Source organism: Macaca mulatta, chromosome 2, assembly GCF_049350105.2.
Source record: "Macaca mulatta isolate MMU2019108-1 chromosome 2, T2T-MMU8v2.0, whole genome shotgun sequence".
Classification (NCBI taxonomy): domain Eukaryota; kingdom Metazoa; phylum Chordata; class Mammalia; order Primates; family Cercopithecidae; genus Macaca; species Macaca mulatta.
In genome coordinates, this window is record NC_133407.1 from 120826420 (window position 1) to 120852153 (window position 25734).

At 38.7% G+C, this 25734-nt stretch overlaps 2 protein-coding genes across 6 annotated transcripts in view; one reads left to right on the plus strand and one right to left on the minus strand.

Annotated features, from left to right (window-relative positions):
- APPL1 (adaptor protein, phosphotyrosine interacting with PH domain and leucine zipper 1) overlaps positions 1–5220 on the plus strand; it is a 46298-nt gene extending 41078 nt beyond the window's left edge. For both annotated transcript variants that reach the window (XM_015130635.3, XM_015130632.3), the window contains 2 exons: positions 502–591; positions 1621–5220. In XM_015130635.3, coding sequence (XP_014986121.2) covers positions 502–591; positions 1621–1767 — 237 coding nt within the window. In that variant the 3' untranslated portion in view covers positions 1768–5220. The remainder of the gene's footprint in view (positions 1–501; positions 592–1620) is intronic.
- On the minus strand, positions 451–25359 carry ASB14 (ankyrin repeat and SOCS box containing 14). 4 transcript variants are annotated; one of them, XM_015130636.3, is made up of 11 exons: positions 25245–25356; positions 24532–24673; positions 21354–21409; positions 20453–20584; positions 20199–20357; positions 15525–15770; positions 12342–12513; positions 10166–10709; positions 9559–9712; positions 8311–8511; positions 451–1698 (listed from the first exon to the last, which is right to left on the minus strand). In XM_015130636.3, exons 2-10 carry the CDS (start codon positions 24651–24653, stop codon positions 8333–8335), a joined length of 1764 nt encoding a protein of 587 aa, XP_014986122.1. In that variant the 5' UTR covers positions 24654–24673; positions 25245–25356; the 3' UTR covers positions 451–1698; positions 8311–8332. The 4 variants fall into 4 exon arrangements, with proteins under 4 accessions (XP_014986122.1, XP_077849364.1, XP_077849366.1 ...); XM_077993238.1 differs by having other exon boundaries at positions 15489–15770; XM_077993239.1 differs by having other exon boundaries at positions 1404–7218; positions 15489–15770; positions 25245–25357.
- Positions 25360–25734: the final 375 nt, after the last annotated feature.

Sequence of the window (25734 nt, forward strand, 5' to 3'; positions counted from 1 at the left end):
CATGGTGAAACCCCGTGTCTACTAAAAATACAAAAATTAGTTGACTGTGGTGTCGTGCCCCTGTAATCCCAGCTACTGAAGAGGTCTGAGGCATGAAAATGACTTGAACCCGGGAGGTGGAGGTTGCAGTGAGTTGAGATCACACCACTGTACTCCAGCCTGGGCAACAGAGCGAGACTCTATCTATCTCAAAAAAAAAAAAAAAAAAAAAATCCAAGATGCGTGATTTTCCAAGAATGTTAACTAAAATAGTGTATTAGCTCTTTCATATTAGCAAGTAAATAAAATGATTTTGCTAAACAATTAACAGTGGATACTATTACCAACATAGCATTTAGAATTTGGATAATTGTTTGCCATTGAATGTAAACTGTTGGTGTGCTTTCTTATGTATAAATGCAAAAAAAAATTGAAAGGTTACAAATGTGATATTAACTGAAATGTCTAAAATTTAAAGTTATTTCATGTTTAATTCATTAGTTTTATTCATCTGTTTCTTAGGATCGTAGGGCATCAGAAAAACAAAAAGAAATAGAGAGAGTAAAAGAGAAGCAACAGAAAGAACTCAATAAACAAAAACAGATTGAAAAGGTATACAGTCCTAATGTCTAGATCTTTGTGTGTTGTTTGTGAAGACTTAATTCAGCACTATGACTTTCAGATTTGAATTTCCAAATGAAGGACTGTTTCTGCTTGTTCAGCCACTTCATAAACAGATGATTCATACCATAGCAGAAAAGGGTCACATCTCTTTTTTGATACGATGTTTACATTATAGTTATGTTGACATGTAATATGACTGTTTCAAAAATATACCAGAACTTTAATATTTCAGAGGAGGTTGTCTCTGTCAAAGCAGTTGAGAGGCTGTATAGCTTTAACTGCCATTGCTGAAAGCCATTTTGCCTTCTATGGGGGGAAATAAATATATATATGTTATATGAAATATATAATGAAATATGTATTTTTAATATTGCCAGGAGTGTCAAATCATTGTCCATCCAACAGGATAATTTTAAAAGACAAATTTTGGAGCAAAACTTGAAGAATGCATTAAATGATCCATGAGATTGTAAGAACGTGTTATGGGTTGCAGATTGACTGTAGGAATAGTAAAGAGGAGACAGCTGGGATACTTAGATCAGATCAGTAAGCATTGGCTGTGGGCTATCTTTCTGGACAAAGAGGGAAGTGGCAAAGATGACACTGAAGTGAGGCTTTCTTGGTAGGCTAGGCTGAGGGAAGGTGACACCTGATTTAGCAAGATGAATTGGACAGGGATGGAGAAAAGGGCTGGAAAGGGAAAGGAGTGTGGGGTGATCGCTTTCGAGGGTTTTACTATGGTAAAAGATGATGGGCTTTATTTGGTTGTTGGTCGTAAAAAAAGAAAATGAGAAAAAATATTTTAGTTTGAATGCTGGGTTTTATAGGATGGTGCCAAAATTCATTTTGGTGTTGTATTGTTTGGGTGTAGCTTTTCTTTTTATCAAGTTGTCAGAAGTATGCATATATATTTATGACAGAAGAACTGAAGTGGCTCTCAAGAATGTATCTTAACTGCATAATTTGCCATTTGACTGCAGACAAGTAACTTAGTTTCTTTTTTGTCTTTTCCACTAGGACTTGGAAGAACAAAGTCGGTTGATAGCTGCGTCCAGTAGACCAAACCAAGCCAGTAGTGAGGGGCAGTTTGTTGTCCTTAGCAGTAGCCAGTCAGAAGAGAGTGATTTGGGAGAAGGAGGAAAGAAGAGAGAGTCAGAAGCATAAACTTAAACTTTTGGTAGATATTTCCCCCTTGGAATTTGACAGTTTCTATGGTGAAATGGCACAAGGTAACAACTGTGTTGAAATATCAAGGAGGAGACTAAGCTTTATATTTGCTTATTTGTTGTAGCTACATTTTAAAAGAAAGATTGAACTTGATGACTTAGGTTTGCATTGATCTTTTTTCCCCCTTAAACATAATGTACTATGCATTAACATCTAAAGAAAACCTGCTCATCTCCCTGAAGTAGACATTTGCTCAATAATTTTTTCCTTCAGATTGTGAACTTTTAATTCTTGCATTGTAATTGGCTATGACCGTAAGAAATCATTTATTCTTCAGGCTTAGACATTCATGGATATGCTTTTCTTTCATTACGAACATTTTGCTGGCAGTGAGGAAGCATTTAGCTGAATAAGTTTAAAGCCCTTTATACAGAGAATTCTACAAGTTTGCAAATATTTTAACAATATTAAATGTGCAATAGAACTTTTATAAAATAATTAGAACAGAGATTTTACACTTAAGGTTTCAAATTGTGGCAGGTGGTACTGTTGATCTCAGGGCACTTTCTGGGATTGCTCACATTTCGCTAATGTACTGCACTTGATGCCAGTAGGAAAGAAGCTTAAGTGTCTTCAGTTCAAGATTGATAGAGCCCTTGGCATTTTATTGTCACATTTTTAGTTCTCAGGTTGGGACTTCAATTACTGCTGCAGAGCAGTAGTGGTTAAAAATAAGATAATGGAATTTATTAGAAGATTTTTTGTTCAAATACATTTTAGATTAGGATTGACAAAGATACTGCTATAGAATGATACATTGTATTTTCTGCATTGTGTGAAATAGTTTTTATTGAAAGTCAAGTGACATTTCAAAAGAAGTTCTATAACAATTATGTTTCATGCTTAAAGTAAAAATTCCCAGAGTTTAGTTTAGAAAATGTAATCTTTTAAATTTCAGACTGTTATTCCCAGTATTTTCATAATCCCATGTTTTGATAAAGTACTGAATCACCACTTTATATCCATAAAGGCCAATAACTAATGTATGAGAATAGAATAATTTGCACTAATTATTGTAAATATGTCTACTCTTCAAATGAGAAAAAGGTCCAATTTTATGAAAGATTGAAAATACATTGAATGCCTCGTAGAGTATAGGAGAAGTTGACCAAGGAAGGATTTAACCTGGTGCCAAGGTTAAAATAACATTTCTCTACTCCCTGTTGTCTATGTTAAACCTTAATTTTTTTTTCTGTAATCACTTTTAACACTGCTAATAGAAATTGTTTTCATGTGTTTCACATGAAAAAGTATATATATATACAAAGTTAATATAGTGAGTAAAATACATAGTCACACATTTACAGATTTTTCAAGAGGTTAGCCACTAAGACTTTAATAATTTTACAAGGGAGAAAGCCTTTTTTTTTTTTTTTTTGATATACAGTTTTTTCTTCGTAGTTCTGCATTAGAAATGACATCTGTTTTAGGTCTCAAACTATAACTCGGCTGTTTCACACTATATGTACATTGTTTTCTGTAGGAATAGGATAATGATATATAGGATCATGATATTCCTTCTATCCATGTGCCAAATGGGTGTAATGTTTATTTACTGATGCTTTATGTTACCAAAACGTACAGTAAAAAAGTAGAAATTTATGAAATACTTTTTGATAAAAAGTTTATTTTGTGCTTACCAAAGGGAATGCTTTCACAATAGTGTATCAATTGTTTTGTTGAAGTTAGAATTTCTTCTGTTGCCAGCACTTAAGTAGTCATGGCAAGTCCTGTTTTTAAGACCTTTTGGAGACTGGAGCTTTCTGTTCCATTAAGTCTTTTGTTTATACTACAAATTGTCACCTCACTTAGTTCAGATGAAATTTGTTACTCTACACGGAAGGTGGTCATCATTAGGAGGCAGCTGTACTAAGCTGGTGCTTTGCATGGTAGCAAGTGCTGCCCTTGGTCAGCACCCTGGGTCATACTGTAGGCTAGAGTTAAGGGCACTGGCAGACTTAGGGATGCTGGACAGACCTGTAGTTTGTTTTAAGTCATGTTCACAGAAATTTCTACAATACTACACCCATCTTCATAGGTCAAATCAAAGTGCATTCCAATGTTAAATAGAAATTATGAGTGGGTTTAACAATTTTAGATGATTCAACTTCTGTTCCATTATTATTGAACTATATGAACTATTCCATTACTGCAGAGATTTAAGTATCCGTTTTAATAAGCTCTTTTTGTTATTTAAAGGCTGCCCATGGGTTTCTGCCTAGTGGTAAAGCTGATTGTTATCCTCCTTTGAAATCCCTTCTAGTTCTTGAGATGCTCTGAGGGTAATTGGATTAGATTTTGGGATATCTTTTCTCACATTCAGACTTACACTTAATGGTGTTAGAAATCAACAAAACTGCTTTTTAAACAGAAAAGATTTTAAGCCTGCCTACTTCTGCAATGCATTCTGTTAGCTGTATGAACAGTATGTTTGTAACTATGGCAATGAAGTCAGTAGATAGGAAACCAGTTATTCCCTCTCACCTTTAAAAATTTTGAAAACTTGCTAACAAGGGACTAAAGCTATTAACTTGAACAGAGTCCCTAAAGCTAGTCTAGTTTTTGCCACGTCTGCAATGATTATTGTTTAATTTCAAAAGAGTCATCAGACTCCACAATCTAGGGGTGGTAAATGTGTTTCCATATGCTTGGGAAAAGGTCAGTAGGATGTGCATCCTAGGGAAGATAAAATCGTATATGGTAAAGGCATCTGAGTTAACTTTGCATTATATCTAGGAACTGTATTATTTAAAATTTGAATCCTATTATTAATGCCAAGAGATCCTAAGAGCTAGTGTATTGTAAAACCTGCCACCTGAATAAAACGAAAATATTAATGTTGGTTCTGAGACAACCTCTTAGCATTCAGATTGTATTTTAAATATTTAAACACACCAATTGTAGAAAGCAACCCTTTATTTTTAGCAAGTTTGGTTTACTCTTCTCCCATGAGATTTCAGTTTTCTACATTAATTAGTAATACATAAAGATTTGAAACTGGAACTATGTTATACTTTTTAACCAATCTCTGTGGCTTTACTCATGAAATTTACTTCAGTTAATGTGAGACTGGGGATTAAGTTGTAACTAATGTGCAAAATTGCTTTGTATATTTGGTGATTTTATAATGTAAGTGAATTGGTTAATTCTTATTTCACTGATACTATTAATCATGCAGTGTACAATTTAAAATCATGCAATGTTTCACTTTAGAATTGGACTTGAAGAACTCGACTTTATGTGATCATGGTATTGGTATACATGTGGGGTGGAGAACTTATTTTTTCATTTTGTCACAATAGGTATTTACTGACAAGGCTTCAGGAAAAAAGTTAGATTTTTTAATGTATAATAAAGTCCATGATTTTTGTACAGTGTTTTTTAATGAAATATTTGATACTCTGAACTTTATTTCTCAAAGTAATTTCAGATGTTTGTAAAACAATGGACTCCTTAATCTGTTATGACATTATAAATTACACGTCTAGCCCAACTGCAATTCCACAGCAGCTAAAATGGAAAAAAAAAATTGTCACCTTATTAGGAAAAGTTTGTTATAGAAGCAAACTAATCAATCGCTGGTGACTTTTTTTCTTTTAGCAAAGGAAAAAGACTTCATTAATTGATGTATACTTGCTACTGTTTGGTCCTACTCACAGAAATTCCTCCAATTTAAAGGGGCAGATTATTGTGCATGCCACAGTATAGCTTGGATCTGTAATTTCAATACTAATGCTTATTCATCCCATGTGCTCTTTATAGTTTCTTATGGCAATTAGTTGGCAATTAGTTCCTTTCTTCTGGGATTTAGTGTTTTAATTTGTTTAGAATTTTATAGAAATGTACATACACTTTTAGAAGGTACAGGTAATAGATGAAATTAACTTTAGAATTATATCATTTATCTGATAGAAGTGCATGTATAGCCTAAATATATTTCTATATTGAAAGATATAATCTCTCACTTATCAGTTTGATTAAAAAAAATAAAAACTATTCATGTCAGCTATATAAATTTTTTAATGTAAAAAAACTATAAAAATAATTTAAAGTCTGTGCTTACTGAAATAGTCTATATAGCCATTAATCCCTACACCAGAAAAAAATCATATAGCTTCAGTTTCCCTAAAATGGACTCTCTAATTCTTTAAAAAGTACCAAGACTAAACATGTAAACACATCAAGGCCATAGCTGACTGGGCTGTAGTGAAAATGGACAATATCATTGTACCTGTTACCCCTATTGACGTGGCTTCTAAATGTGACACAAGTGTGGTTGAATGAATGTCTTTTTCAGTTTCTTTCCTCACTTTCCACACGTAGAAATGTATACTTACATGCAGGCCTGGCACAGTGGCTCATGCCTGTAATCCCAGCACTTTGGGAGGCCAAGGCGGGCAGATCACTTGAGGTCAGGAGTTGGAGACAGCCTGACCAACATGGTGAAACCCCATCTTTACTAAAAATACAAAAATTAGCTGGGTGTGGTGGCACACTCTTGTGATTCCAGCTACTTGGGAGGCTGAGACATGAGAATCTCTGGAACCCAGGAGGCAGAGGTTGCAGTGAGCTGAGATTGCACCACTGCACTCCAGCCTGGGCAACAGGGCGGCTCTCCATCTCAGAAAAAGGAACCTATACTTACATGCAGTATGAAATACATAGAAATAAAAATTTAACATAACTCCCATCAGCGAGCCTCTTCATGTCCATTATCAGGCTAGGTTCAATACAGAAATCATAAGCCGTCAATCATTTGCAAACACTTGTAATTCCAATTCCAGTGATCATATTAACCAGTAAATGGTCAGCCATAGCCAGGGTTTTGTGGAAAGAAGGGATACACATTTCTCATTAATAATGAAATTTCAATTGAGAGTTGTATTTCAATTAACTGAATTACCCTATCTCTGTACTTCACTCTACAAAGAAACAGTAGTAGACACTAAGCTGGTATTGGGAGTTTTCCACAAGAACAGCAAACTTCTAAGTCATGTACTGGGGTCAGTGTGTATTCAGTCCAATCACTGAGATGTACAGTAGGCCCCCTTATCCATGGTTTCCCTTTGTGTGGTTTCAGTTACCCGTGGTCCAAAACTATTAAAAGGAGGCTGGGTGCGGTGCCTCATACCTATAATCCCAGCACTTTGGGAGGCCAAAGAGGGCAGATCACCTGAGGTCAGGAGTTCAAGATCAGCCTGGCCAACATGGTGAAACCCCGTCTCTACTGAAAATACAAAAATTAGCCAGGCATGGTGGTGTACTCCTGTAATCCCAGCTACTCGGGAGGCTGAGGCACGAGAATCGCTTGAACCCGGGAGGCAGAGGTTAAAGTGAGCTGAGATCATGCCACTGCAGTCCAGCATGGGTGACAGGACAAGACTCCATCTCAAAAAAAAAAAAAAAAAAAAAAGGTGTTAAAAGGAAAATCCCAGAAATAAGTAATTTATGAGTTTTAAATTGCACACCATTCTGAGCAACATGATGAAGTCTCTCGCTGTCCTGCCTTGTCCCACCTGGGACCTGAATCATCCCTCTGTCCAGTGTATCCACACTGTAGGGCATGCGTGTACAGTTGTATGTTGCTTAACAACTGGCTTAAAGATGTAGATACCTACTGAGAAATGTGTTAGGTGATTTTGTCATTGTGCAAACATCATAGAGTCACTTACACAAACCTAGATGGGATGGTATACTACACACCTAGGCCATGTGTTATATAGCCTATTGCTCCTGGGCTGCAAGCCTGTACAGCATGTTACTGTACTGAATAGGCAATTATAACATATAGTAAGTATGTATTTAAACATAGAAAAGGTACAGTAAAAATAAGCATTATAATCTTATGGGACCACCATTACATATTTAGTCCAATGATGACTGAAACATTGTATGATATGTGACTGTGTAGGAAAAAAATACACTATGTATAGGGTTCTGTACTAACCCTGGTTTCAGACATCCACTGAGGGTCTTGGAACGTATCCTCTGAAGATAAGGGAGACTACTGTATTACATATATACTTCTCTATTAAAAAGATACTGTAATGAGTTATCTTGACTTGTCAGAAGTGGCATCTATTATTTTGAGCACATAGACATTGGATTTATACACTTAATTAGAACTGGTGTATTTCAGTTAATTGAAATTTTTACTATTTGGGTTTTTTTTTTTTTAAACTGCCTTGAGAATGCTAGTCATATATATGTTGAGAGGCTATGTTCAAAGCTACTTAAAAAAAATTTGTTTTTCTTTTAGAGATGGGGTCTTGCTCTGGTCACCTAGGCTGGAGTGCAGTGGCGCGATCACAGCTCACTGCAGCCTTGACCTCCCCAAGCTGAAGCAACACTCCTGCCTCAGCCTCCCAGAGCTACTTTTTAAAGGACTTAGACTGCATTGAGATTTTAGTTGGTGGGTAAAGCAAAAAATATGAATCATACATAAGTGAAATTCTAAGGAATACAGCTGCAAAATTATACCTTTTCCATTAGAATGGTTTGATTACCAGGTTCCTGTAAAAATTCCTTGTCCATAAAGGTCGTATTCTTTGTAAAGGACATATGCTTTTAGACGATTGGGTAATGGAAGAAATGACATGAATACAGGGCAGCGCAAATGTAAACGTCCCATGCATTTCCGGATCTTTAGGCGGCACAAGTGTTTTAGGGAGCGAGGGTTTGCTAAAAAGAAAAGGCACATTATCCAAAGAGAAAAAGAACTTATTTTTTAGTATCTTAGGGTTTTGTTAGCAAATGTATTTGATAGCATTTCATTTGCTGTTACTAAATAGCAAAATCAGGGAAATAGTTTTTCAGTTCTTACTGCAATCCTTGTTGTAGATATGGTTCCAGAGCCATGTCAAGTTAGAATCCAAAGACTGGCATCAATTGTGGATCTGGCCTGTGAGATCTGAAGTTCTTAAATCTGCATGTGGCCAGGCGGGGTATCTCATGCCTATAATCCCAGCACTCTGGGAGGCCGAGGCAGGTGGATCACTTGAGGCCAGGAGTTCGAGACCAGCCTGGCCAACATGGTGAAACCCCGTCTCTATTAAAAATACAAAACTTAGCTGGGCATGGTGACCATGCGCCTGTAATCTCAGCTACTCGCGAGACCAAGGCAGGAGAATTGCTTGAACCCAGGAGGCGGAGGTTGCAATGAGCTGTGATTGCGCCACTACACTCCAGCCTGGTTGACACAGTGAGACTCTGTCTCAAAAAAAAAAAAAAAAAAAAAAAAAAGTCTGCATGTTTTAGCCCCCTCAGGGACAGGGTAGAAACTGAAGATTACCCCCCAAGGGAAATAACACAAAATAAATTATTAATTTGTCTTACATGCTACTTTGAAAGGATTTGCTTTGAAGAAAGTCCTTTTGATACCCTCAACAGACTTGGCTCTTAGCTTTTTCTCATCCTTGTTTTTATTGCCATATAATAGCTTTTCATTCCTGTGTCCATGGTGTTCTTTTATAGCCATGGTTTAGGTGGATTGGGATGAAAGTATTACCTACCTATATAATAAGTAGTTACCTAACAGGTTTTATCTCCTCGGAAAAGGTAATAAATACAAATTAAGTATAGTTAGTAACATTTTTTTAAGATAGGAATAGTATTTTTCTGGTTTAAGTCAAGCTTTTAACCAGAAGAGAAGGGTGTTCTAATTCTAAAACAATCAAATTAGAATACAATTAGTATTTTTGTAAAAAGTCATTCTATAAGGATACTCACTTAAGATAAAATGTATTTCTGACCAGATGCCCTGTTTTTGGAGCACAGCTTTCAACTTTGAACAGATCCGAACTTGATCAACATAATCAAGCATCACTCGAACAACCTTTCCAGAGAGGTGTTGCAGCCATGACAAAGTTATTACTTCACAGAACTGAGGGAAACAAAGTCAGAATTAGGAAAGTAAATGAAAAACATGAAGTAGCTATGGTTTAGCATAGTAGTCAAAGGAGAAGTGTTGTGATGAAGGCCAAGAGGGAAAAATGTCTCAAAAACGGGGAGGGATGGTATTAGTCAACTGTACTTATTCTGATTGTTTTTTTCATCAGAAATATGATCAAAGTAAATCATTTAATCAGTTGCTTCATTTATGAAACTTCCTCACACTGCTAGGCAGAGTTAAATCACTTTTCTCTGTACTGTTTTTGTTCCTTTTATATCTTTCTACATTGTGTTCATTTTATCATAATTATTTTATCATATTAATTGTTATTATACTAGGATCTCTTCAAGCTTCTGGAGAGAATGGATGTAATCTATTTATTGCCATAGTTCCAGGGCCACAAATAATGACTGTAAGGGAATACAGCCAATACTGTGGACTTACCTTAGTATCTTTGATAACTGTAGATGTCCAGCCTTCAACAGTATAGGAAGGATGGACTTTGTCTCCATGTGGGCAATCAAAACATCGCTGTGTGTCATACCCATAGTTCAGCAGCATCCTGAGCATGACTTCATCTTTCAGAGTGTATTGCAGTGCTGATGGGAAATGTAAAGGGTTAACTCTGCAGAAGTAATTGACATTGGCCCCATGCCTTAGCAGCAGACTGATCAGCTCATAGTTGCCCATCCTGAGGGCTATCTGGAGGCAGTTAACCGGGTCTTGGTTAGGCAGAGCTCCAGCACTCAGAAGCAGCTTGACAGAAGAGAGGTCACTGTTTGATACAGCAAAATGCAAAGCTGACTTCCTGTGGTCATCGTAGTGTTTGCTAACTCTCTGATCCAGCATGAAGTTCACATCAAATCCAGCCTGGATGAGGAGTTCCAGGCACTGAGGGTGTGCTCCTGCTGCTGCGCAGTGAACTGGACTGATCCCACTCTGCTTAATGGCAGCAAGATCCGTAACTGGAATCAGTATCTTTAGAGCTCTGAGAAAGAATTTCAAAATGCATTTCAACATTGTTTTTAAGAAGTAGCACTAACGGGCCGGGCGCGGTGGCTCAAGCCTGTAATCCCAGCACTTTGGGAGGCCGAGACGGGTGGATCACAAGGTCAGGAGATCGAGACCATCCTGGCTAACCCGGTGAAACCCCGTCTCTACTAAAAAATACAAAAAAAAAACTAGCCGGGTGAGGTGGCGGGCGCCTGTAGTCCCAGCTACTCGGGAGGCTGAGGCAGGAGAATGGCGTGAACCCAGGAGGCGGAGCTTGCAGTGAGCTGAGATCCGGCCACTGCACTCCAGCCTGGGTGACAGAGCGAGACCCTGTCTCAAAAAAAAAAAAAAAAAAAAAAAAGAAGTAGCACTAACTTGTTTATTATTGTTTTATAGTAATACTAGATAGTATCAATATTCAGGGGCATTTAGAACCCCCAACCAAACAAAAGCATAATTCCTTCATCCAGAAGCTCAGATACCAAGTAAAATTGAATGGAATTACTGTCTAAGCTGTAAAATTCAGAATTAGCCCAGAAACCTGAGGCTTCCCATATTGTCTAAATACCTGAGAAAAAAGTTTTATATCTCTTTGGTGGCTTCAGAGGATGCCTGGTAAACAACCATTTCTAGTTCTTGCTAGTTGGTCAAGAGTTTTTTTTTTTTTTTTTGAGACGGAGTTTTGCTCTTGTTGCCCAAGCTGGAGTGCAGTGGCGCGATCTCGGCTCACTGCAGCCTCCACCTCCCAGTTTCAAGCAATTCTCCTAAGAGTTTCTCATCTTTAAAAGGTATGTTTAAGGCTAGTCGTCATGACTCAAGCCTGTAATCCCAGCACTGTGGGAGGCTGAGGTGGGTAAATCACGAGGTCAAGAGATTGAGACCGTCCTGGCCAACATGGTGAAACCCCATCTCTACTAAAAATACAAAAATTAGCCAGTGTAGTGGCGCCCACCTGTAGTCCCAGCTACTCAGGAGGCTGAGGCAGGAGAATTGCTTGAACCCAGGAGGCGGAGGTTGCAGTGAGCTGAGATCATGCCACTGCACTCCAGTCTGGCTGTAGGAGTTCGGTCAGCATGGTGGGAAAAATTATAAAAGTTATAGATAGAAGCAAACCTTTTCGGAAGGCTGGGAGGTTTTGCAAAAGCTTCAGGAAAGGATTTGGCTGAAGGCAGCTGAATTCTCTCAGAGTAGATAACAAGGAAGTGTAAGGGAATTGATCTAGATGGGGTGGGGGAAACTGTGTTAATTACCCACAAAATGTGCTGACTCAAAGCCTTTGTCATTAAATCTGTACTAAATAAATGCCTGAAGCACCAGCTTGTCAGGGCCATGGCTGCTACAACTCTTTCTGTGAGCAGCTTGGTCCCCTAGCCCACTCTTTCACTGGATACCTGTGTCTAAGTACTCCTTTCATCTGTTGCTTGGCCAGGGTCTGTGGTTCAGACCCAGCACCTGGCAACAGAGTGAGATTGCATCTCAAAAAAAAAAAAAGAAACAAAAAACAAAAAAACAGTATGTTTAGGTTGTGGGATTGGTGATTAAAGATTATAAAGTTCCTAGAAGCAGCTCAAAATAAAAGGTAGCTATTACAATTTTTATTATTTACAATAATGTAATTGAACTTAACAGTAAGTGGCCCCTGTCAGCTGCCACATGGATGGGCAGGTGGCCTGAATTCTTAGGGATGTTGGCATCAGCTCCGTACTCCAGCAAGAGGGCCACAGCATCTGGATTTCCTCCACTCGCAGCTTCGAGTAAAATGGAAGAAGAATCAGAGGCCTGACCATGAGCATTAGCTCCTAAGAGGAGAAAGACTCTTGTCAATGCAAAAATTATTTTCCACTGTTATTTCTTGAGCAATCTTAAAAATATATCACCATCAACAAAAAGCAGTTAGTGAGCATGCACTCTAGCAAAGCACCAAGAATCAAAGTGACAAAATATATACCTCCTGCTCTCAAGTAGCTTATAAACTAGTTGGGGAAGAAAAAAAAATGGCAGTTTCTAAATTATAAGTAGGTTAGTTTTTGAAGTAATTTGATGTCCATTTGTTTGGAACTTGAAAATTCCAGTAGAAATACTGTTATAAAAGTTGCTTTTATTTCTAGACCAGCCTACAAAAGCCCACTTATAACACACATATAGGATGGTACTAACAAATCTATCGAACTATAATACCATGCCATCTAATGATACTGTTTTGGTGGAAAAGGGCATTTGTTCTGTTTTAGCTTGTTTGTAGGGGACCATAGTAAGAGACACTAACTTTTTAATTGAGGTTAGGAACTGCCAATAGCCAAAGAGATAAGTTGTTGTACAGTTATTAGTACAGAGTATCCCTTATCCAAAATGCTTGGGACCAGAAGTGTTTCAGATTTCAGGGTTTTTTAAAAAAGTATTTGCATTACACTTACAAGTTGCATTATATTTACAAGTCCCAAATCCAGAAATCTGAAATCTGAAATGCTCCAGTAGGAATTTCTTTTGAGCATCATTTTGATGCTCAAAAAGTTTCAGATTTTGGAAGATTTTGGATTTCAGATTTTCAGATTAAGAATGCTGGCCGGGCGCGGTGGCTCAAGCCTGTATTCCCAGCACTTTGAGAGGCCAAGACGGGTGGATCACGAGGTCAGGAGATCGAGACCATCCTGGCTAACATGGTGAAACCCCGTCTCTACTAAAAAAAAATACAAAAAACTAGCCGGTATTCCCAGCTACTCGTGAGGCTGAGGCAGGAGAATGGCGTGGACCCGGGAGGCAGAGCTTGCAGTGAGCCGAGATCCGGCCACTGCACTCCAGCCTAGGCAACAGAGCGAGACTCCGTCTCAAAAACAAAAAACAAAAAAACAAAACAAAACAAAAAAAGAATGCTTAACTTATATATACCCTGTACATTAAGTGTTATGTGAGTGATGTGAATAAGAGTACAGGTACAGGCAAAAGGTCTTCTAGAAGATCTAGGGCTGGGGTTGGAAGGGGAGCTGGGAGGTGAAGGAAGGAGAAAAGAGTTTGGGTCAGTTGTGGAAGTCTTCCCAGTAAAACGGGCTGTGAGGAAACAGCATTTGAATGGACGAAAGTTGAGGAGAGCATTCTGAAGCTCACATAAAAAAGATGTAGTGACTTTAACACAGTCATCAGGGTCCAGTGACTGCCCAAGAACCCCATTCCAAGAATGCCTTAAGAAGTCCAATAAGCCTCTGTTTATTGAGTGTCCACTATGTGCTGATTCCTTTATGTGTATAATTTTTAAACTTTGTAAGAACCCCTAGCAGTAGGTGCTAACATACTCATTTTAAAGATGAAGAAACTCAATTGAGTTTCAGTGACTTCCCCAAAGATGCACAGCTAGTAAGCAAGGTAGTCAGGATTCTATGCAAGTATTCTAGACCCAGGGCTTATATCTCTGATGCCATGTTGCCACTCTAGCAATGCAGGGTGGTAATGTGATTTGGAATCAGACAGATGTACCTTGAAATACTAGCTCTGTCATTTACCATCTATGCCACTTGGTGCAAATTACTTTGTAAGGGAGTCACTTAAAGGAAATGCTCACTCACTGAGGTCAACTGATGCTGGTTTCTTTGCAGGGTAAAGGATTTAACATCTGTTGCTTCTCTTTCTCTGTATTTTAATCAATGATGTATACAAAAGGTTACTCTTTCCTCATAGATGAAAGACTCCAATGTTTACTTTTGCTATTCCAGCTAATGACTTTAGACATTTCTTATATTGATCATGTAAAACATCTTACTTAAAATGTCTTATGGCCATTGATTAGAAACTAGCCTCCCCCATATGACAGGAAAGATTTAGATAAGTCTAAAGAGCACAAGGTTGTTCTTAAATATAAGAGTCTCTGCCATCTAGAATATTGGAGACCAGGACCATATATTGTTAAAGAACAAAATAATACTTCTAGGGAGTAGAATAGGGAGGAGAATAAAGAAGATAATTCTATTATTGAGACTTTTAAAAATCTTGGTAAAAGTGTGCTTTTTTGAAAAAAGCTTTAGATTGATCTTACCTTGCTTCATCTAACAGTGTCATCAATGAGCTCTCCTCAAAGACAGTAAAAGCCAAAGTTCTCTGAGCCAAGGGTCCCTGCCAGTTAAGCCAGCATTCAAACTGACCACAGCTACAGAGCTGGGGATAGGGGAGGGGGCATGTTTGAAGGGAAGTCCTGCAACTGGTACCATGGCTGACCCTCACTTTCCTCCAGTACAAAACGAGGATAATACCTACCTCACGTGGTTTTTAAAGGGTTACAAGGCAACATGGGTAGTTTAATGCTTGTTGCTTAGACAGTAGTACCCAATACTGTAAGTTGCTTTCCCCTTCTCTTGGAGTTTTGGTTATTACTAGAGTGAAGAACTGGGACCCAAAGAGAAGAAATCAGGAAGAATTTCCTAATATCTAGTCATTTGGTAACAGATTAAACCGCCTCATGATTTAGACTTAGGCAGAGGTAACGTGTAGAGTATGTTGCAGGGTGTTTGATTTTATGATTCTAGAAAAGGACACCACCACAAAAAAGTTAAAAAACCACCATCTTCTTAGCAGGGTGAAGGAATGTTAAGTAAAAGTAACCTGCATCCTAGTAACTTTTGGAAAATTATGTCAGACCTAATAAAAAATTCAATCTTTATGTTAGGCTTTTCAGTAATCACTATTAACCCATAATTTTTATCAAACATTTATATTAGGCTTAAATAAAATATTAACTTTTATTATTTTGAAGTTCTCCATTAAGAGGAAAACCCCTGGATCATGTTACCCTTTGTTAGTGTGCTGACCAAACAGAAGATCTTGCCTTTCCGCAGTAACATTTCCATGATTTCAGTGTGTCCACTTTGGGCAGCAAGAGCAAGAGGAGTGAATCCATATGTGCTCTGTGGGTCAGGGTGTGCCCCAGAAACCAGCATAAGCTTCACCATGTCCTCTCTGCCCAGTTTGGCTGCTTCGTGGAGAGCTGTCCTCTCGTTGGCACAACGCAGATTGACATCTGCTCCATAGTTGATCAGCAAGGCAGCCATGTCATAGGAGTCACGCAGCACAGCTGGGAAATGAGAAGTGAGGTGGGCATGTTCAACGGGAAGTTAAGACCAGAGCAGCATATCTGCAAGTATCCCTCAGGCTTTCTTAAGGAGTTCTTCCCACCCACTCCCAGACCCCAACATTCTGTGTTTAGGAAACAGATTGTAAAGTAAGGCATGTATCAGATAACACTGAGAGTATTTTACATCAATGGACTATTTGTTTTTATGTAAGCCATGAGTAATTATTCATTGCTTATGTGGTTGAAACACAAATGTAAACTTTTCACTTATCTTTATTCTTCAAGAAAATGGGAACTTAATTATTCAGTACAGTCCTGGAAATGTTTGTAGCTGCTTTAAAATAAGAGAAAAAAAAACAAACAAAAGACAGCCCAGACATGGAAACGTGCCCCAAAAAACCCACCAGAATCTACCCCAGAAAATGAATGACTAAAACACAATTTAAATATGCATGTCTGGTGGGAGTGGTTGAGGCCATAGATGATAGTTTTGGCCTATCATTTCTGCATTAACACATTTTAGCAACATACCAAAGTATGTTGTGCAGAAAGCCCCTTAAGGTTCTGTAAAGAAAATTGTTTTGTAGTTAAAAAAATACTAATAATAAAAGGCTTGGGAACACTGTGTGTTTGTGTATATGTGTATGTAAATATATATATCTAGGGTCTCATTCTGTCATCCAGGCTGAAGTGTTGTGGTACAATCATAGCTCCCTACAGCCTTGAACTCCTGGGCTCAGTCAATCCTCCTGCCATAGCCTCCTAAGAAGCTGGGTCTACAGGCATGCACCACCATGCCTGGCTAATTTCTTTAAAAATTTCTGTAGAGATGCAGTCTTGGTATGTTGCCCAGGCTGGTCTTAACCCCTGGGTTCAAGTGATCTTCCTGCCTCGGCCTTCCAGAGACTGGGATTACCGGTATGAGCCACTGCTCTCAGCCAGCACTGTATATTCTATCACCCTCTTCAAGATTCACTTTGCATATTGATATATTGAAGTCTCTGAGGAATCTTGCAATGTGTTTGCTTAACTTTTTAACCCAGCATTTTCCATGACCTATCAGTGGGGACATGCTGTTTGGGTACCACAGAAATGGAATCATTTGACCTGCCAGATAGGCTGAAGTGAAGAGAGGAAAACTAGCTCTACCATCATTGTTTCAACAGGCTTCACAGCTTCATGGTTTTTACATATGTAATTTTTCTACACACAAGACAAATACTATCTTATAGACGAGGAAACAGGTTTAGAGAGGTTAGACCTGACGCAGAGTTCTTTTCACTATACAGTGCTAGGGTGCTTCGTGGTTTATGCGTGCTTTCTCAGAGAAGGCTCTTCTGCTCAGTGTTTTTCTATAAAATGCAAAGCCTTAGAAAGCATCTTCAGACAAACCACGAAGGGACCCCAAATCCTAATTTTTGGCAGTACTCTGTTGGTCTCTTTTTAATTTTCGTTGTTTTTTTTTTTTTGTTGTTGTTGTTTGTTTTTTGAGATGCAGTCTTGCTCTGTCACCCGGGCTGGAGTGCAGTGGTACGATCGTGGCTCACTGCAACCTCTTTTCTCCCGGGTTCAAGTGATTCTCCTGCCTCAGCCTCCCGAGTAGCTGAGATTACAGGTGCCTGCCACCACGCCCTGCTAATTTTTGTATTTTTAGAGACGGGGTTTCACCATGTTGGTCAGGCTGCCCTCAAACTCGTGATCGCAGGTGATCCGCCCGCCCCGGCCTCCCAAAGTGCTGGGATTACAGACTTGAGCTACCGCACCCAACCTAATTTTCAGCTTTTATTTTGATAAAAGTTATACATGTACAGAACTTAAAGAGCCAATTACTGTGAAGTCTATCACTCTTTCCCTACAGTCTTTCTCCTTCTCCAGAGGTATCCTTTAGCTGATTCTTTGCTCTTCATGCCTGTGTTTCATAAGTAACCTGCTTGTATTGCTATTTGTTGATTTTTGGTTTTGGTATAATTTAATGACTTCTTACCATAGAAAATGATTTAACTTTTTTTCCTCCTGTCCCCACCACATGTGCACATTTCTCATCCCACCATCCTATTGTTTTTATAGCACAATTTTTGTTAGATAAATATTTACCTTCATGTATGTCATTCAAAGGTGGGCCATATTTACATTTCCTTTTCTGCACATCTTTTTGTTTTCCCTGGAGTTAATATTTGTCTTATGTTTCATTTGCTTAGTTTTCAATTTATCATTAATTGCACCCCAAACTCTCTAAACTGTCTACATCTCCCTTCAAGATGTCATTCCTAGCCCACCATGGTCTTGAAGAAGCCTCTACCTGGGGCCTCCTGACCTGTTCCAATCTGGACCTCAGTGCCTGGTCATATGTGGTCATCCTACGATCATTATTCCTCTCATCTTAGGGATCTCATTTGCCTCCCACCTGGCTTGGATCTTCTGTTTCCTGGATCCCAAGCTTTTGTTTTTCTGTTTTACTCCAATGTTGGTAGAACATTTGCTCCGTTAGCTTCCTAACGGCAGGGAGCAAGAACGTTTTTGAGATTTCGTATGTCTGAAAATATCTTTTATGTCTTTACTGTCAGATTAGAGAGTTGGAGCAAATATAGAATTTTAAGTTGGAAATATTTTTCCTTAGAGTTTGCAAAACTATTATTCACCACCAATTACTTCAAGCTTCTAGTTACACCATTGAGATGTCTGACACCACTCTGATTTTTCATCTTTTGTATATTATGTATTCCTTTTTTTCTCTCAGGAAGTCTGTGGAAACGTCTTTGTCCCTAGTGACTTGTGAGTCTTTCTCTTTTTTTTTTTTTAGCTTTTTATGATTTTTTATTACAATGTAAAAGAGGCTATGTTCAATAAACTTAGAGTATAGAAGTAGAAAAGTTTAATTCTACCTCTGAAATGATCTTTGTTAACATTTTCACATGTATCCTTGAATTATTTATTTCTACATACGTTACATTTTGAAGAAGTTTTTGTTACACAAAATTCTCTAATAATTGGCTTTTCTGCATTTATACTGTGAATTCACATTTAGAGAAGGATACTTAGACCCCCAAGATCCTAAAACACCTAACTTTATCCATCTCACTATTCACTCATTAATTATTGGCACCAAATGTGTACAAGGAGTCTTGCTAGCTGCTGAAGTGCTGAATCAGTATGAATTCTGCTAATAAGCATTTATAATTTGCCACAGAAAGTGCTCTCATTGCTCTAAGACTAGAAACAAAGTGCTGAGGGGATTGGGTCTTTTACAGTACATTGAACTGGCGCTTAGTATGGCCCTTTATTCTGGAAACACTTGTCCTTCATTTTAGGACATCATTTTCTTGACTTACTGCATTGGCCATATACCACCTCCATCTTGTCTGTTCTCTCATTCCTCTTATTCACATGTTGCTCCTCTTGGATCATCCAGCTAATTTTTACTTCTTTCCTATTTTCCATTTCTTATTTTATTCTTCTGGAAGCTTTCCTGAACTACATCTTCCAGCATTGTTTTGGTTTTTAAAATTTCTGCTCATATTTTTAATTTTCAAGAATATTTTGTTTTCTGATTTTGCTAACCCCTTGTTCTTATTAAAATGGTTTCTCTGAGGAAGTTAATGACAATTTCCCTTTAAATTTTATTTTCCCTAAATAATCTTAAAGTTGTTTAACTCTGTTGGTTGAAGATTTTCCTCAGATAGCCTTCAGCTATTTGCTCATAATTAAAAGTTGGAGACTAGAAAGCTGGTTGGAAATTTTAAGCAGAAGGTGGGGCTTGCGGACTGTGGGTTTAACAATAGGTTGATATGTTTGGGCCACTTACTGGGAAAGCCCCAATGTTACTATCTTTAGCTCTTTCTTCTTGGGCTGGTCAGATTCCTCCAGAGAACCCCCCTGCCTGGAGGGTAAGGGCCTGGCTGCCAGCCTTCTAGGAGGAGGGCTGGGCAGTCTCAATTATGTTTGCTTAATTCCTCCAGTATTTTCAATCTAGTACTCCCAGCCTCACCTAAAGTTCCGTGGTCCAGAGACTTTCCGTTTAAGCTATGCAGAGAATAAACCTCCAGGAGTCTACTGGGGTTGGGCAGGAGTGATCTAGAGATCTATCTGCTTCTTAATAGTTTTCAACCAACTCTTCTGTTTCAGCTGCCTGCCCTTCACCCATGCTTCATGAGGTAATTCTGCTCCCCTCTGATTTCTTATATCAGAATTAACTGGCTTGATCAAGGCACCATGCAAAATGAGCTGCCCTTAATTGAGCAGAGGTTTTGCATCAGGCCACCTCACAGGCCAGCCTATAGAAACCTTCTGGAGGGTTGGTACCCATGTCTGGTCAGTTGGGAGGAGAGCGACAGTGCTGCAACTATGCACAAAAAGCTGCCTTTGAAATTTGGGGGCATGAAGGAGACTCAGTGCCACAGACTCGTTTTCAGAAACAAGGTATTCATTTACCTGTAAGAAGAGGAGAATTGCCTTCAAAATTCTTAGCATTTGGATTGCAGCCATTGAGAAGAAGAAAAGTGGCATTTTCTAAGAGGCAATTGCTGACAGCCAAAAACAGTGGCGTTTCACCATTGTGAGTGGTTTGCTCCCACAGACTGGGGTCTGAAGCTGAAATAAATTCATCATACCACACAAGTTAAGACATAGAAATGAATGTTAAATTTATCTCTTAGAAACATCAAGAAGAGTCAAAGGGAATTTACCGCTTAGGGTTATTTCCAAAATTTTCTTATTTAATTGCACTGCAGCCTTATGCAGAGGAATCCAGCCTATCTCATCTGCTTCACCAAAAGCAGAATGGTACTTGGTTAAGTGTGACAATGCATCTTCCTTACCTATTAACAAGTCAAATGAGAACAGATTCACATTTGGCACACTTACAAGGGAGCCCATATTGCTTCCTGAATTCCACCACCAAAGTTAATGCATAAGACAACAGAATTCTAGTGCCACCTTTTATGAAAGACAAATGGCATATGACAGACAGTAAGGCCTGTCATCTAGCATTCCACACCTGGGCCTGTGAATACCCCCAGCATCTTGTTACTTAATGAAAAAACAGTTATGTCTAGGAAGGAACCCAGGAGCTCTTTGCTACATTGAGCTGAAGTATTTTTTTCCCAGAAAAGCCTACATCAGACTCTTGACAATAAGCTGTGGACCCCCATGGTGTTCAGCATGGAAGAACCTGCTTCTAGGCTTCCTGAGCTTCGAGGAGAAATGCTGCCAGCTGTCACCATCACATTTTTCCTTTTTTTTTTTGAGACAGAGTCTCGCTCTGTCGCCCAGACTGGAGTGCAGTGGCGTGATCTCGGTTTACTGAAACCTCCATCTCCTGGGTTTAAGCAATTCTCTTACCCTACCCTCCCGAGTAGCTGGGATTACAAGGGCCCATCACCACACCCGGCTATTTTTTGCATTTTTAGTAGAGATGGGGGGTTTCACCACATTGGCCAGACTGGTCTTGCACTCCTGACGTCTGGCGATCTGCCTGCCTTGGCATCCCAAAGTGCTGGGATTACAGGCATGAGCCACTGTGCCCAGCCAATGTCACCATCCCATCTTACCACAAGTTAAAGGGGATAGAAGAGGAGGAGTACTTAACTTTCTCTATTGTTTCAACTATCTTCTTATAGTCAGCACTCAAAAAGGAATGGGAGCTGCACAGAAGAAAATACATATGTAATTCCAAAACTGAGGAGAAAAAACTGTTAATCTGATAGAAATAAAAAGGAAAGGGTAACGGTAGTAGTAGTTAATCTGGGATGCACTTTCATAGGAGGCATTGACTGAGGCGTAATAGAAATACTTCTATTTGTAAAATGTAATGTGGCCCTTAACAAAATTCTAGGGAAGCTCCTTCACCACATCTGTCTTCCGCATTCGCCTGTTAGCTTCTTTAGGGCAAGGACTGTGTGAGCCTGGATTGCAGTAGGCCTTTAATCAGTGTTGACTGAACTGAATCAAGCCTGCCTATGACTGAAATGTCACACTATCTCATGGTAAAATTTGATGGCCACTATAGAATGTCAATGATTCTAGCATAAACTATTTTTAAAAATAGTAAATAAAAATGGTGTGAGTTTTAAAAAATATTCACAGTCAGAATGTGTGCTCAGAAAACGCTATTAGCAGTTAAGTAATGTTTTTATTATTTAAGGCTTTAAATCTCAATTTATGAATCTTACATTATTTTAAAACCTAGCAAATAAGGATTGCCACCTTCCATTCTTTTTTTTTTTTTTTTTGAGATGGAGTCTCACTCTGTTGCCTAGGCTGGAGTGCAGTGGCACGATCTTGGCTCACTGCAGAGTAGCTGGTACTACAGGTGCCCGCCTCCACAGTTGGCTAATTTTTTGTATTTTTAGTAGAGACAGGGTTTCACCATGTTAGCCAGGATGGTCTCGATCTCCTGACCTCGTGATCTGCCTGCCTCAGCCTCCCAAAGTGCTGGGATTATAGGCATAAGCCACCACGCCTGGCCACCTTCCATTCTTTAACTATTTAATGAACCCAGGTTGAGGAGAATAAATTCCCTTGGATACTCTGTCCTGTTTACAATTTGGTCAATTAAGTTATCTTAAACATTTAAACCTGCACTCATAGATTCAGGATTGTGTTAGTTTTCTATAGCTGCTGTAAGAAGTAACCATACACTTAGTGGCTTAAAACAACAATAATAAAACAAATTTATTATCTTACAGTTCAGTAGTTCAGAAATCCGAAACAGTCCTCACTGAACTAAAATCAATGTGTCAGCAGGGCTGTCTGTGTTCCTTCTGAGGGCTCTCGGGGAGAACCTATCTCACCTTTTCTAGCTTCTAGAAGCCACCCACATTTCCTGGCTTGTGGACTCCTTGCTCCATATTCAAAGCCAGCAATGTTGGGCTTAGTCCTTCTAACACTGCCATCTGCCAGGTTGTCTCTCCTGACTCCCTCTTTCACACTTAAAGATCCTGTGTTACACTGGGACCACCTGGGTAATCCAGAATACGCTCCCTATCTACAAGTCAGCTGATGAGCAGCCATAATTCCATCTGTAGCCTTACTTCTCCTTCGCCATATAAGCTTCCAGAAGTTAGGACATCTTTAGTCCCAACCATTACTCCACATGTCACAAGTATGTTCTAGTTTTCTGATTCCTTCAAGTACCTGAGTAAATCAGCAAGCCTGCCTAACTATCATACAATTCCTGCAAGTCTAATCAAGTAAATGCATAACCACAGTCAATTTCAGTTTCTCTGAAACATTTCAGTACTCTAGTTAGCCCAACTCTCTTATACCTTTCAACCTAAAATTATTAGTTACTCAGTTATGCAATTTAAGGTTTTAATCATAAGGTTAATATAACAGATAATCTAATAAGGCTAATTGCTTTATAAAACTTTAAATATTTAAAGATTATTTTAAAAACTAATCCTGGGCCGGGTGCGGTGGCTCAAGCCTATAATCCCAGCACTTTGGGAGGCCGAGGCGGGTGGATCACGAGGTCAGGAGATCGAGACCATCCTGGCGAACACGGTGAAACCCCGTCTCTACTAAAAAATACAAAAAAAAAAACTAGCCGGGCGAGGTGGCGGGCGCCTGTAGTCCCAGCTACTCGGGAGGCCGAGGCAGGAGAATGGCGTAAACCCGGGAGGCAGAGCTTGCAGTGAGCTGAGATCCGGCCACTGCACTCCAGCCTGGGCGACAGAGCAAGACTCCGTCTCAAAAAAAAAAAAAAAAAAAAAAAACTAATCCTAAATTGAACACAAAACTATAGGAACAGTGTTGGTTAAGAGCACAGACTTTAGAATCAGACTGCCTGGCTCTTCACTTACTAGCTCTGTGACCTTGGGTAAGCCACTTAACTTTTCTGTGCCTCACTTTCTTCCTCTCTAAATAAGGATAATAATAGGACCTACCTCATAGAGAGATAATGAGAATTAGAATTTAAAAGTTAGTATTTATGAAGTGCTTAAAATAACATGACACATAGTGATCACTCCATGAGTTTATTACATTTTTAAATACTATATAGGTTTGATGTGCTTCATCATGTCTCTATTTAGTTATGAAATCTCTTGGGGTTAAAATACGTTTTTCTAGTTTTACATCCAGCAGGCAAATAGAGATTACCATCCCAAGCAAACTGGTTTATCACCCCAGAAGAAATGATGGTTACTACCTCAGGAGACCAAGGTTGCTGATTGGCCAGAGAGCGCGTGAGCAGGTGTGCTTGACTGCAGACTGCCCATATCCAGGACGACTCTTCTTACACCCCACACAGGGTCCAACTGGTCCTTTTTCAGTGTTGTTCAACAAAACTCTGAATCTACACTTTCAGAAGTCTCATTCAAGTTTATGGAATTCCTCCTTTTGATTTGAGTAGATCAAAGACTGGACCCCGTCCTCACCTACTCCACTAAGGTTGAAGATAGCTAACTTTCTGTGTGTCCTGGTTGGATTTATGCATTTCTTCAATTCCCAAAGACAAGATGTATTTGAGTTTTTCTCTAGCCCTTCATGTCCTCATTTCTTTCTTTCTTCTGATTTCCAGTCTGTATCACCTCACCCAGATTTGCTGCTAACCTCCTTCAGATATTTTATTGCCTAATTAAATTCTGAATTATTTCCAGATTATTCCTGTCTAGTCAGGCACAATATCTTACAGATATTTAATTGACAGCTCCTTGGAGTCTGACCCTCCTGTTTTTGTCACAACACTAGATTTAAGCTAATGACAAATGTCAGCTGTTGAATACAACACTTAATACTACATTGCCAATGAGAAAACCATTACCTCTCATCCTTAGGTGCATGTTGTGCTGTTCCTGGCTTATAAATATCCTGTAAACTCTGCTGAATGATGAACTGGGTGTCAAAGTCTTCATCTGTGTCTTCATCGCGGGTGTAATTATCCATGTGAAACGTGGACAGGTTTACTGTAAAGTCAGAGTGAATTAAGATTATTTTTCCAGTTGTGAAGAGATCAACTGCTTAAAATTACAAATGAAATTCAGAAACCTAGAAAATTGATTGGATTAACAAATGAAAAATACACAAAATTTAGGCAACAAAATATTCATTAAAAAATTTCTATAAACTTAAAAGAGTTTTCTGGACTGCCACATATTCAACAAAAATTAGAAGTTTCCATGAGTAGCCATTGACTTAAAGCTTATTCAGGAAAAACCACCTTTCAAATAAGACTTTGGTTAGTGCCACTCTAACACTGACAACACTTAAACTTGGCTTGTGAGTTCTTCACAGTGATTGTAGCACTCATCCAAAATAATATTTCCTACACACAGTGAGTGTGATGCTGAAAATATTTTACTTAATAAACATGAAAAATAAACATGTTAAAGAAACAAATGTATTCTCATAATTACAACACAGATTCAGCAGCAGTAAAAACAAATGTATCTTACTAGGCAATATCTAAATGGTTTTAAAAGAAAAATGTCAATTTTAGCATAGAATACGTTTGGTCACATTTCAAAGACTTTTTACCTTTTGTTTTATCCTCTAGGACAGCACTGAAGTTTTCACTGTTAAGGACTAACACATGTAAGCCTCAGATTTTTCATTTATATTTAGGATCTCCTCTCCCCTGTAGTGACCATTCCATTAATAGCTTTACTATAAATACTTCATCATAAGACAGTCTGGCACATTCTCCTTGTTTTTTACATGTGGTTTAGCTCTTTTTGGAAACATGATCTCTTTTCTTCAGTGCCACATTCATCAAATTTAAAGGATTAAACATTTTATTCCTGGAATAAAATGTTTTTGCAGGGAGTTGGCCATGCAAAGAGAATTCATTCTCTTAAGACTCATGCACATAGCTACTACAAACCACAATCAATTTTTCATTTAAGAGAACCCAAACATTTTGCTCTGACCCAATTATGCAAAGTGACTGTCCCAATGTACTAGATTCACTAGGTAGCTGTGACTACATTTTCCTTGGGTTACAGAACTGTGGCCTTAAGTGTCCTTG

Excerpts from the sequence above, each read along its gene's own strand:
- ASB14 (XM_077993238.1), bottom strand. The coding sequence starts at position 24,653 with ATGGATAATTACACCCGCGATGAAGACACAGATGAAGACTTTGACACC. Across the intron at positions 20,358-20,452 it reads TTTGGAAATAACCCTAAGCG|CTTCAGACCCCAGTCTGTGG; the intron begins GTAAATTCCCTT and ends AATTTATTTCAG. Across the intron at positions 8,512-9,558 it reads AGAAATACATTTTATCTTAA|CAAACCCTCGCTCCCTAAAA; the intron begins GTGAGTATCCTT and ends TTTTCTTTTTAG.